The sequence below is a fragment of the Cervus elaphus genome, chromosome 29, assembly GCF_910594005.1.
Source record: "Cervus elaphus chromosome 29, mCerEla1.1, whole genome shotgun sequence".
Classification (NCBI taxonomy): domain Eukaryota; kingdom Metazoa; phylum Chordata; class Mammalia; order Artiodactyla; family Cervidae; genus Cervus; species Cervus elaphus.
Window position 1 is genome coordinate 2470763 of NC_057843.1, and position 14161 is coordinate 2484923.

Sequence of the window (14161 nt, forward strand, 5' to 3'; positions counted from 1 at the left end):
TAATATTATTTGAATAGAGACTGTGATAATCTAAAGATGTATACTGAAAACTGAGAAGTCTACCAAAAGCAAACAGTAGAGATAAAACACTAAAAAACTCAATCAAAAAGGGAGAATAAAAGCAAAAAAGGAACCAAAAAGAAACGAGACAAATAGAAAATAGTAAAATGATAGTAGCGATAAAACACTAAAAAACTCAATCAAAAAGAGAGAATAAAAGCAAAAAAGGAACCAAAAAGAAATGAGACAAATAGAAAACAAATAGCAAAATGATAAGTTTAATTCAATCATATTAATAATGTCAAAAATTACATTAAATATAAATGACCCAATCACTTTGATTAAATGACTATCATATGGTTAATAAGCAAGACTCAATTACATGACAACTACAAGCAATCTATATGAAATAAGTCTGATGGAAAGGATGTAGGGACTTCCATGGTGGTCGAGGGATTAGGAATTCACCTGCCAATGCAAGAACACAGGTTTGATTCCTGGTCTGGGTGGATTCCACATGATGCGGAACAACTAAGCCTGTGTGCCGCAATTACTGAAGCCTGCTTGCCAGGAGCCCATGCTGTGCAACAAGAGAGGCCACTGTAATGAGAAGTCTATGAACTGCAAGGAAGAGTGTCCCCACTCACTGAAACTAGAGAAAGCCTGTGTATGGCAACAAAGCCCAGATCACACAATAAGTAAATAAATAACCTTACACAAAAATATAAATTAAAAAATAAAGGATGTAAAAATCTATTCCTTGTAAACACTAAGCATTAGGAAGCTAGAATGACTATATATTAAAACCAGGAGGCAAAGTACATTTCAGAACAAGGGGGTAGGTCTAGGGATAGACTGAGTCATTTTATAATGATAAAGGGGTCAATTTATTAAGAAGGTATTATTAATTTATATTCAACTGACTGGAAATTTCAACAGTGCTTTCCCAGTAATTGATAAACAAGGAAGGATACAGAAGGCCTGAATCACACTTTCCCACAGAGACACTTCCTAACAATAAATGTATCAATTCATCCAGAAAACAGAACAAAACTAAATTCTTACTCACTCAATAACAGAGCTTCAAAATACATAGAGCAAAAGCTGACAGAACTGAAAGAAGAAACACATAATTATACAAGTGTAGTTAAAAATTTCAATAGTCTATTCTCAGCAACTAAGAGTTAATGTGAAAGTATTAAAGACAAAAAAAAAAAAATCAGTAAAGACAAAGAAAGCATGAACACCAACACTGGACTTAATTCTTGACAATGACAGAAGAATCTACACCCTCGTAAGGAGATCTGTTAGTAGCAGTCACTGCAGCAAAGGAAACTGGAGAGTGACACAAGATATGCCAGAAGGCAACAAATAAAATAATTACAAAAGAGTGTATTTCAACTGTTGAAAGGAAAGGACATAGGAGATCTGCTGGTAAGTGATGATCTTGGCAGCAGCAGCTTCAATGGAGTGGCTCACAGACACACTATGATGTACTGGGAAATGAGCGGAGGGAAAAAAGCAAAGACACATCAAAGAGCTGTGGGATGTGAGATGAGGGGGCTGTGAGCTCACGGAAGTTTACCGTTCACTGTGGGAACCATCAGAGCATGTGTGTGGATGGAATGGCCCATCTCAGAGAAAGAAGTACACGACACATGCCAGAGAAGAAAAAAGAGGCTGAGGGAGGTTAGGCTCCAAAGATTAAGAAGGATTTCCTTTAATAGAAAAAAGGACACAAACACAGAATGACTTAACACTGAAAAAAAAAGAACTTTGGGGAATTTCCTGGCGGTCCAGAGGTTAAGGCTCCCTGACGCCACTGAAGGGGGGCACAGATTCTATCCCTGATCAGGGGACTAAGATCCCACATGCAACATGGCATGGTCAAAAAGTAAAAAAATAAATAGATAAAAAGAAAAATACAGTCAATATTATAGTTTATTAAAGAAAAATAATAGATGTGAAATGCTATCAAATAGATAGTTTTCCATTTGAGGAGCATACTTGCCTTTGGGTTGTTTGCATCAAATAGACCAGTTGAAAGTCCAATCAGCAAGGAATTCTGTTTTTTATTTCTTGGTGGTGAATCAGAGTGAGATCGAAGTGGAAAGGATTCTTCTGGTGAACAGAGAACTGACTGAACCTGAGAACCTGCTTTCAGATGCTCAGAATAAACCACTTTGTGGAAAAATGGTTCCAGTTGCATAGATTTATCTATATCATGCTTAGAGGGTGGAAAATCATCCACTCCAGGTTCTGTGGAATAAAGGAAAGATTACATGAACAGTCTATACAGTACTCAGCTTTCTAAGTGATAATGAAAAAGTTCAGTATTTAACATGAATTACAGGTAAGAAACTCCATGTCTATCAGAAAAACAAAGTCAAAATATATATGTGATTTCACTACCTTACAAATAATCTTCAACCCCAGGGTATGTTTTATTATCAGAAAGGAGATTTAATTTGTTAAATACTTCCATTATATCGGAAGTTAGAAAATGTAGACACAAATCCAAGGACATGTGAGAAAATACTGTTTAAACACTCATACTTAATAGATCCAGTTTAACTTCGTTCCTATAGGTAAGATATTAAAAAACTGTACTTCTTATATTTTAATTAATGCTATTAGAAATAAGAAGACCACTTATTTAATGTCCTCAGATAGTGGCTTAGCTTTGGCAAACAATTCTTTTTGTTTTGAACATTCAGCAAGAAAACTGATCAAAAAGGTTTTATTGCCCACACTGACAAACAATACAGGCTTACAAATGGAGAGTACAGCAACCATAAAAAAGAATAAAATCCTGCCATTTGCAGCTACATAGATGGATTCAGAGAATATAATGCTTTGTGAAATAAGTCAGATAGAGAAAGATTAATACTGTATGATATCATTATATGTGGAATCCAAAAAATAATACCAATGAATCTATATACGAAATAGAAACAGACTCACAGACATGGAAAACAAACATGTATAAACCAAAAGGGAGAGGGATGGGGAGGGACAAATTAGGAGTATGGGATTAATTATTATTAATTATAATAATCATATAACTACTGTAATAATTATGTAGATGTTAATATAGTGATATATTTTATAAATCATTAACAATTATTATTTATTTTGTATTCTGCACAAAATAAATAACCAACAAGGACCTACTGTCACACGGGAACAATTCCCGGCATCTTGTAATAACCTATAATGGAATCTAACCTGCAAATTAAAAAAAATGAATCACTAGCCTATGCACCTGAAGCTAATATAGTATTATAAATCAACTATACTCCAAAAATGTAATAAAAAATAAATACAGAGTCCAATGCACTACGTCTATAACATTTTTTAAGTGATTAAGGTGAATGATAAGCAATGCTCTCTATTAACATACAGTCCAAATGGAACAGGTTAGTGCTAACAACCTTCGAGAAAGTAATCAGGCCAATGCTGTGATGCTCACCTACATGAACCTCACTAACGTGATCCACACTGCTCGGGACTTTATCTTCAGAAAGTTCATTTTGCTGAATGGTGATCCTATCTTCCAACCTGCCATAAACAGATACACCAGTTACAAAAGCAAAATTTACCTGCAATACAAGTACTCTCAAACACAGACAAGTAGAGCACAGGTCACTAGCGTCCTGTGATCCCACTTCCAAATGTTATTCTCACTTACAGTGGCCCTCACAAGCACATCCTACCCTTCAGTTGTTCAAACCTCCACCAGTCATGCTCATTCACGACACCAGCCTCCACATTCTCATCACAATGGTTCCCAAAGTGAAGCCCCTAAGTGCCAGTAACACCTAGGAACCTGTCTGAAATGCAAATTCTCAGGCCTTGCCCTAGCCCTGTGTATTAGGAACTTTGAGGGATATGGCTGACCAAACTGTATCCCTTTAGAGCAAAATGTATCCCATTATAGCAAAATGTTGTAATGTTTAAGAACTGCCATTTTAACGAATCAAAATGCCTCCTAATAGCAGAAAACAGAACACGATTATACTAATACCATGAAATACTTTGCAATTATTTAAAAAACAAAGTACAGATCTGTATAACCAGATATGCATCAAGGGTCAAGATATATTATTAAGTAAGTAAAGTAACTTTCAGACCAAATGATATAAAATGCTGTTAGATTTGAAACAATGCTGTTCAGCACAGTAAAATAAAAAGAATAGTTTGTATAAAAATTTTTAACTCTTAAAGGGAGTGAACTGATTTATGTAAAGAACTCACAATTTTTCTCTCAATAAATGTTGGGAACTACATTCATGTACTATTTGCTAACAAAATTATAAAGACGAGAAGAGCATATTCCAAAAGGTACCAATAATTTATTTCTGGGCTTTCGGTTATAGTTCAGTTCAGTTGCTAAGTCATGTTCGACTCTTTGTAACCCCATGAACTGCAGCACACCAGGCTTGCCTGCCCTTCAGCATCTCCCAGTGTTTGCTCAAACTCATGTCCATTGAGTTGGTGATGACATCCAAACATCTCATCCTCGGTTGCCCCCTTCTACTCCTGCCCTCAAACTTTTCCAGCATCAGGGTCTTTTCCAATGAGTTAGTTCTTCATATCAGGTGGCCAAAGTATTGAAGTTTCAGCTTCAGCATCAGTCCTTCCAATTAATATTCAGGACTGATATCTTTTAGGATTGACTAATTTGATCTCCTTGCAATCCAAGGGACTCTCAAGAGTCTTCTCCAACACCATAGTTCAAAAGCATCAATTCTACAGCACTCAGCTTTCTTTATGGTCCAACTTTCACATCCATACATGACTACTGGAAAAATCATAGTTTTGACTAAGCAGAGCTTTGTTGGCAAAGCAATGTCTCTGCTTTTTAACATGCTGTCTAGGTTGGTCATACCTTTTCTTCCAAGGAGCAAGTCTTTTAATTTCATGGCTGCAGTCACTAACTGCAGTGACTTTGGAGCCAAGTCCCTCACTGTTTCCCCTGTTTCCCCATCTATCTGCCATGAAGTGGTGGCACCAGATGCCAAGATCTTAGTTTTCTGAATGCTGAGTTTTAAGCTAGCCTTTTCACTCTCCTCTTTCACTTTCATCAAGAGGCTCTTTAGTTCCTCTTCACTTTCTGCCATAAGGGTGGTTTCACCTGCATATCTGAGGTTATTGATATTTCTCTTGGCAAACTTGATTCCAGCTTGTGCTTCACCCAACCCGGCATTTTGCATGATGTACTCCGCATATAAGTTAAATAAGCAGGGTGACAATATACAGCCTACATACTTCTTTCCCAATTTTCAACCAGTCCATTGTTCCATGTTCAGTTCTAACTGTTGCTTCTTGACCTGCATATAGATTTCTCAGGAGGCAGGTCAGGTGGTCTGGTATTCCCATCTCTTTAAGAATTTTCCATAGTTTGTTGTTGTGATCCACAGAGTCAAAGGCTTTGGCGTAGTCAGTACGGCAGAAGTAGATGCTCTTCTGGAATTCTCTTGCTTTTTCTGTGATCCAACAGATGTTGACAATTTGACCTCTGGTTCCTCTGCCTTTTCTCAATCCAATTGAAGTTCTTGGTTCACGTACTACTGAAGCCTTGCTTGGAGAATTTTCAGCATTACTTTGCTAGCGTGTAAAATGAGTACAATTCTGTGGTAGTTTGAACATTCTTTAGCATTACCTTTCTTTGGGATTGGAGTGAAAACTGACCTCCTCCATCCTGTGGCCACTGCTGAGCTTTCCAGATGTGCTGGCATACTGAGTGCAGCACTTTTAACAGCACCATCTTTTAAGTTTTGAAATAGCTCAGCTGGTATTCCGTCACCTTCACTAGCTTTGTTCGTATGTTTCCTAAGGCCCACTTGACTTTGCATTCCAGAATGTCTGGCTCTAGGTGAGTGATAACACCATGTGGTTATCTGGGTCATTAAGATCTTTTTTGTATAGTTCCTCTATGTATTCTTGCCACCTCTTCTTAACATCTTCTGCTTCTGTTAGGTCCATACCATTTCTGTCCTTTATTGAGCCCATCTTTGCAGGAAATGTTCCCTTTGTATCTCTAATTTTCTTGGAACAGATCTCTAGTCTTTCCCATTCTATTGTTTTCCTCTATTTCTTTGCACTGATCATTTAGAAAGGCTTCCTTATCGCTCCTTGCCATTCTTTGGAACTCTGCATTCAAATGGGTATATCTTTCCTGTTCTCCTTTTCCTTTTGCTTCTCTTCTTTTCTCAGCTATTTGTAAGGCCTCCTCAGACAACCATTTAGCATTATGCACTTCTTTTTCTTGGAGATGGCTTTTCTTTTTTTGATTATAAGGCAATTTTAATTTTGCTAGTACTTTTTCTGCTGCTGAGTCACTTCAGTTGCGTCCAACTCTTTGGAACCCCATGGACTGTAGCCTGCAAGACTCCTTTATTCACCGGATTTTCCAGGCAAGAATACTGGAATGGGTTGCTATTTACTCCTCCAGGAATCAAACCCACATCTTTCATGTCTTCTGCATTGACAGGCGGGTTCTTCACTACTAGCACCACCTGGGAAGCCCCATAAATGTAAACTCATTTAGTTCATCTCAAATTTAAATAATTTTTAACCTTTTCAGTTTTAAATTTTGAGTAACTCTTATTTTTATTTTAAAAAGTTATTTATTTTTAATCATACAAGTAATATATTTTTTCATTTAACATGTAATCCTTGAGTCCTCAAAAAGGGAAACATAAAATACCATCTGCTACAGCAATTCCACTCTGGATATAGACTCAAAAGAACTGAATACAGATGTACAAAGGCTTGTACACAATGTTTACAGAAGCACTATTCAAAACAGGCAAAAGGCAGAAACTACCCTGGAAATGACCACCATCATCTGCTGAATGCTATCAACTGCACAATGTATAAAAATATAGGGTATAGTCATATAAGGAATATTATTCATGAAAAAGAATGAAGAACTGACACATCCTACAACACAGACAAGTCCTGAAAGCAGTATGCTAAGTAAGGGAAGGCAGATACAAAAAGCCACATACTGTGATTCTACAGGAAATGTCCAGAATAGGCAAATCCATGAAGGCAGATCAGTGGTGGCAGGAGCTGGGGAGGTGAACATGAAAAGTGGGTGCTTATAGGTACAAAGGTTCCACTGGGGTCGAGAAAAATGTATTGGAAACATAGAGTATAACATTGTACACTTCAAAATTATTAAAATGATAAAATCATATAAATAAATATATTTATATATTTGTCTCAATGAAAAAGTTTTTTCCCTTTAGGATTTCCCTAAACAATCAAAATCCCAGTTGCTTTTACTATTATCAGTTTTATATACATCTTACTATACTTTTCCCCTAAATTTATATAAATCTATATATGCACTTAAGAACATTTTATAGGATTATCACAGTATTGTTCTAATATATGGAAATACTTTTTATTCAATATCATCAGATTATCAAATACTCTGGACATATTTCTGTATTTATACAAGGAGTTCCATTTAATTTCAGTGCTGCATACTACCCATTAAACAGTATACTTTGTTTTGACTTTGCTAAGTCGTATTCGACTCTTTGTAACCCCACGGACTGCAGCACACCAGGCTTGCCTGTCCTTCAGCATCTTCCAGAGTTTGCTCAAACTCAGGTCCATTGAGTTGGTGATGCCATCCAAACATCTCATCCTCTGTCACCCCCTTCTCCTCCTGCCCTCAATCTTTCTTAGCATCAGGGTCTTTTCCAATGAGTTAGTTCTTTGCATCAGGTGGCCAAAGTATTGGAGTTTCAGCATCAGTCCTTCCAATGAATATTCAGGGTTGAGTTCCTTTAGGATGGACTGATTTGATCTCCTTGCAGTCCATGGGACTCTCAAGAGTTTTCTCCAGCACCACAGTTCAAAAGCATCAATTCTTCGGCACTCATCCTTCTTTATGGTCCAACTCTCACATCAGCACATGACTACTGGAAAACCACAGCTTTGTCTAGATGGACCTTTGTCAGCAAAGTGATATCTCTGCTTTTTAATATGCAGATTTAAAATATTTAGGTTTGTCAAAGCTTTTCTTCCATGGCGCAAATGTCTTTTAATTTCATGGCTGCAGTCACCATCTACAGTGATTCTGAAGCCCAAGAAAATAAAATCTGTCACTGCTTCCATTTTTTTCCCCATCTTTGCCATGATGGATGCCATGATCTTAGCTTTTTGAATGCTGAGTTTTAAGCCAGCTTTTTCCCTCTCCTCTTTCACTTTCATCAAGAGGCTCTTCAGTTCCTCTTCACTTTCTGCCGTTAGAGTGACCTCATATGCATATCAGAGTTTGCTGTTTCTCCCAGCAATCTTGATTCCAGCTTGTGATTCATCCAGCCTGGCATTTGGCATGATGTACTCTGCATATAGGCCTTCCCAGGTGGCTCAGATGGTAGTGTCTGCCTGCAATGTGGGAGACCCAGGTTTGATCCCTGGATTGGGAAGATCCCCTGAAAAAGGAAATGGCAACCCACTCCAGTACTCTTGCCTGGAAAATTCCATGGAGGAAGGAGCCTGGTAGGCTACAGTCCATGGGGTTGCAAACAGTCAGACACGACTGAGCAACTTCACACTCTGCATATAAGTTAAATAAGCAGGGGGGCAATATACAGCCTTGATGTACTCCTTCCAACTTTGAACCAGTCCATTGTTCCATGTCTGGCTCTAACTGTTGCTTCTTGTTCTGCATACAGTTTTCTCAAGAGACAGGTAAGGTGATTTGGTATTCCCATCTCTTTAAGAATTTTCCACCATTTGCTGTGATAAACTGTCAAAGGCTTTAGCATTGTCAGTGAAGCAGAAGTAGATATTTTTTTAATTCCCTTGCTTTTTCTATGATCCAACAGATGTTAGCAATTTGATCTCTGATTCCTCTGCCTTTTCTAAATCCAATTTGTTCATCTGGAAGTTCTTGGTTCATGTACTGTTGAAGCCTAGCTTGAAGGATTTTGAACATTACCTTGCTAGCTTGTGAAATTAGTTTAATTGTACAGTAGTTTGAACACTCTTTGGCATTGCCTTTCTTTGAGATTGGAATGAAAACTGTCCTTTTCTAGTCTTGCGGCCACTGCTGAGCTTTCCAAATTTGCTGGCATATTGAGTACAGCACTTTAACAGCATTATCTTTTAGGACCTGAAATAGCTCAGCAGGATACTTAGAACAGTGTTTTTAGCCACTTGCTTATTACTGATCAGACTATTTCAAATGACTTCCTATGACTCTCCTGAAATAAACATTCTTGCACATGCTTCTCTGTATCCATGTCCAAGTCCAGCCCACCTCCTGTTTTCACAGATAAAGTTGCACTGGAGCAGCCACACTCACCTGTTTATGTGTTACCTATGGTTGCTTTTGCAGATGAAAGACAGCACCGAATAGCCACATCACAGAGCATATGGTCGACAGGCCCAAAAAAGTTCACTATTTGGCCCTTTACAGAAAACATCTGACATCCCTTGTTATGAGCAGAGCAAAGGAATGAACTCCCAATTATTATTTTAAGGAGGAAAGTAACAAGAACACCAAAATATGACAGTGATTTCCCAGACAATAAGGAACTATAAGAGGACTCTCCTGAGTACTAATACAAAAATCCTGAAATTGTCATACTGAGTGAAGTAAGTCAGACTGAGAAAGACAAATATATGATACTGCTTCTATGCGGAATTCAAAAAAAAAAAAAAGGTACAAATGAACTTATTTATAAAACAGAAATAAAGACACAACTGTAGAAAACAAACTCATGATGACCAGGGGGTAAGGGAGGGGGATAAACTGGAAGATTGGGGTTGAGATACACACACTACTATATACAAAACAGATAAATAAGAACTTGCTTATAGCACAGGGAACTCTACTCAGTACTCTGTAATGGCCTACATGGGCACAGAATCTAAAAAAGAGTGGGTATATGTGTATTTGATTCACTCTGCTGTACAGCTGAAACTAGTACAACATTGTAAATCAACTCCAATAAAAATTATACTCCAATAAAAATTAATTTAAAAAATTAATGGCAAAAAAAATCACAAAATGAAGTATTAGCAAACAGAAGTACATTAAAATTAGCAAACAGAAGACCAAGCAGAGTTTACTAAGATATGCAGGATAATTCAATATTAGGTAACCTATTAATTTATTATGCTGATAGACAAGGGAAAACAATTACATGATGCCAAAAAGTCATTTGATATAATACATTCCAGACTTTTTAGCCAGTAAAATGTATAGACACTGCTTGAGCTAGAAATTATAGTTATGCCTAATGATGTTTAACATTAGAAACATTTCACTGAAGTTAAGAACAAGAGAGAGAAGCCTATTTCCAATATTTAACTGTATAAAATGTACTAAGTGATGCTACTGGAGAGAAATAAATGTGTATGAAAAAAACTGGAAAGACAGAAAGCCATCATTATTTTCATATGATTGTGCATATGAAACATACAAAAGATTCAACTGAAAGTCTAAATGAACAGTAGTAGGATACCAATAAGAGAGTGGTAACAAAACCAACATAAAGAAAGTGTAAGCTTTCATATAAACCATTTCATATAAAACTTTTAGTTTCACGATCTCACAGAGGAACAGTTATCATTTATAAAATAATCACAAGATAATATAGCCAGGAATAAGCTTACCAATAACAGTGCAGAGATTAGATGAAAGCTTGAATTGGGTGGGAAGGGGAGGCGACTATATTTATACACATGCAAATTAAGCTCACTAAAGGTTATCCACTGTAGCATCATCTGTAATAGCAACTACATACTATGTAAATATATAGCAACTATTTACTATGTAAATGGAAACTACATAAATATATAAATACTATATATTTATAGTCACAAATACAACTATATACTATGGTATATCCATATATTGGAACACTATGTAGCCTTAAAGTAGCAAAAAAGAGGAAGCCCTCTGTGTATTAATATGAAAAAATTCTCCAATTACTGACATAAAATGGTGGAAAAAACTCTGTGCCTTATAATAACAACTATATTTAAAAGTGAAGGTGAAAGGCACTCAGTCGTGCCTGACTCTTTGTGACCCTACGGACTATAAACCTCCAAGCTCCTCTGTCCGTGGAATTCTCAGGCAAGAATAGTGGCGTGAGTAGCCTTTCTCTTCTCCAGGGGATCTTCTTAACCCAAGGGATCAAACCCAGATCTCCCCCACTGCAGGTGGATCTTTACCATCTGAGCCACAAGGGAAGTCCAAAAATAAATGACCCAATCAAAAAATGGGCCAAAGAAAGACATTTCTCCAAAGAAGACATACAGATGGCTAACAAACACATGAAAAGAAGCTCAACATCACTCATTATCAGAGAAATGCAAATGAAAACCACAATGAGGTACCATTACACGCCAGTCAGAATGGCTGCTATCCAAAAGTCTACAAGCAATAAATGCTGGAGAGGGTGTGGAGAAAAGGGAACCCTCTTACACTGTTGGTGGGAATGCAAACTAGTACAGTTGCTGTGGAGAACAGTGTGGAGATTTCTTAAAAAACTGGAAATAGAACTGCCATATGACCCAGCAATCCCACTTCTGGGCATACACATCGAGGAAACCAGATCTGAAAGAGACACGTGCACCCCAATGTTCATCGCAGCACTGTTTATAATAGCCAGGACATGGAAGCAACCTAGATGCCCATCAGCAGATGAATGGATAAGGAAGCTGTGGTACATATACACCATGGAATATTACTCAGTTGTTAAAAAAGAATTCATTTGAATCAGTTCTAATGAGATGGATGAATCTGGAGCCCATTATACACAGTGAAGTAAGGCAGAAAAGATAAAGACCATTACAGTATACTAACACATATATATGGAATTTAGAAAGATGGTAATGATAACCCTATATGCAAAACAGAAAAAGAGACACAGATGTACAGAACAGACTTTTGGACTCTGTGGGAGAAGGCAAGGGTGGGATGTTTTGACAGAACAGCATCGAAACATGTATATTATCAAGGGTGAAACAGATCACCAGCCCAGGTTGGATGCATGAAACAAGTGCTTGGGCCTGGTGCACTGGGAAGACCCAGAGGGATCGGGTGGAGAGGGAGGTGGGAGGGGGGATCGGGATGGGGAATACATGTAAATCCATGGCTGATTCATGTCAATGTATGACAAAAACCACTTCAATATTATAAAGTAATTAGCCTCCAACTAATAAAAATAAATGAAAAATAAATAAATAAAAGTGAGGGAGACTATATCTTTGCTTTTGCTTCTGTATATATTAACCATGTTTGGAAAGAGAACAGAGTGGGAATTTGCTGGGTGGGGACAAAAGTGGGAAACAGACCTTTCACTGTATATTTTGCTTGCTGATTTCTGAACCTCAAGAATGTGATACCTATTCCCAAATTAACTATTTTCCTAATTGATTTAATGTAATATTGGGTTACTCCAGTATTTCTGTGAAAGGCATGACATGAAGGGAGCAGGTGTGAAATGTAGGGAAGAGGTGACGTACTCAACCTCCTCTGCTCCTTCTCTCTCACTGACCCACATGTCGAGAACGGGGTGGGGCAAACCGCCATCTCTGTCTGCTCCACTTGGCTCCTGCAGTACTTCTGCCTCCAAGTCAGCAGGCTCTGCAAGGCAAAAATCCACTTAGAGAAAACAGAATAAATCTCTTATAGATGATCATACCTCGTTTCAGGCTAATGTAGTAACTCTAACAAAAAATCAGTAGGTTATCTATCTTAATCTTACTGTCTTTACACTCTAGTTATTTCTGAAATAACAGACTTCTCCTTTTGCATTTTCATTGCAATAAAAATACCCAGAAGAAATATTGTGTACTCTGTATTTTTCATTATTATAGAAAAGTTTTTCTTCATTAACATTTCAGTAATATATAAATTGCTTTCTAGAAGATATAAAAACTTAAAGAATAACACTATCTGTGGCCAGAAATATGGACAGAGAGTAGAATATAATACCACTGATTAGTAACTGATTAGAAAGCGCAATCATCAAAAATAAAAAAAAAAAAAAAACCTCTTACCTGGACTTTCACAGTGAAAAGGTAAATATAACTAGGGTGCTAAATCTATTTTCCTAAACCCTCAAATAATTAATAACCAGGGAACTATCTCTGTTCTCTGGCAGTGGCTCATCTTTCACCTGGGTGATATTTCCTGAAAGTTAACAGCAATGAGAAGAGAATTTCTCTCTTCGTTTCTTAATTTCTCTTTTTCCTGTCCAATTCAAATTATTGATACTTTCTTGTTTCAGCCACCATGGCCACTCCTTTTTTTCCTTCTCTATTTTAAAAGTTTCTAGTTAGTTGTCCTATTTAGAGAGATGATTGGTATTGTACCAATCCTTAAAATTTTTATCTTTTATTCAAATGATTTTTTGGTCACCCTTACAAGAAAGCACTTGGAGCAGTGGTGTCCTGCTCAAAATTTTTTAACCAAGTAACTGTTCTCTGGCACCTTAAGCCACATCAATGTGATTCATTCCACAAACTAGATTTGTGACTGTACTGCCCACAAAGGCAACAATATTTACTACATGGCTCTTGCAGAAAAACTGTCCCAGCTCTTGTCCCAGCTCTAATAGGCTATACAGTCACTATTATTAAATATACACCTAACAGGTTCTTTTTTTTTTTTTAAGAAAAGACATAAGATAATCATTAACTAAGATTCTAGTGAACAAGACGATTTCACAAGACTACAAGGTCACACATGTGGCAGCTGTCCAGTCTTCCTCTCATCCAGAGGGAGCTCTGTTTTCCCAAGTCCCTGAGTCTGGATCAGCAGTGTGACAGCCTGGACCAGTGGAGTACAGCTGGAGTCCTGTAGGCTTGGCCCACATCCAGCCTTTTGAGAGAATTGGCAGTTTCCACCTTGGAATCCGGAAGCTTAAACCACCAAGAAAGCAGTTTAAGGGCCCTGGAGAGACAACATGGCAAGGCCCTGAGACTTAAAGCACGGGAGTGGGACCCAGCAGCACAGGCCCAGCCGAGCCGAGGCGCCAGCTGTGCAGACAGCACCTCCCACCCAAGTAAGCGCAGCCGATGGCTCAACACCACTGAGCGATGCCAGCTGATGCCGTGAGGAGGAGAAGGAAAGTCCCAGCTCCTAATCCACAGAGTGTGAGATAAATCAAGACCG

General features: G+C 37.7%; 1 protein-coding gene across 5 annotated transcripts in view; it reads right to left on the reverse strand.

The window, feature by feature from the left end:
* Positions 1 to 14161, reverse strand: part of NEK1 (NIMA related kinase 1) — a 122978-nt gene that overhangs the window by 14185 nt on the left and 94632 nt on the right. For all 5 annotated transcript variants that reach the window (XM_043890863.1, XM_043890866.1, XM_043890864.1 and 2 more), the window contains 3 exons: positions 12508 to 12628; positions 3473 to 3561; positions 2012 to 2259 (listed from right to left, as the gene is read on the reverse strand). In XM_043890863.1, coding sequence (XP_043746798.1) covers positions 2012 to 2259; positions 3473 to 3561; positions 12508 to 12628 — 458 coding nt within the window. The remainder of the gene's footprint in view (positions 1 to 2011; positions 2260 to 3472; positions 3562 to 12507; positions 12629 to 14161) is intronic.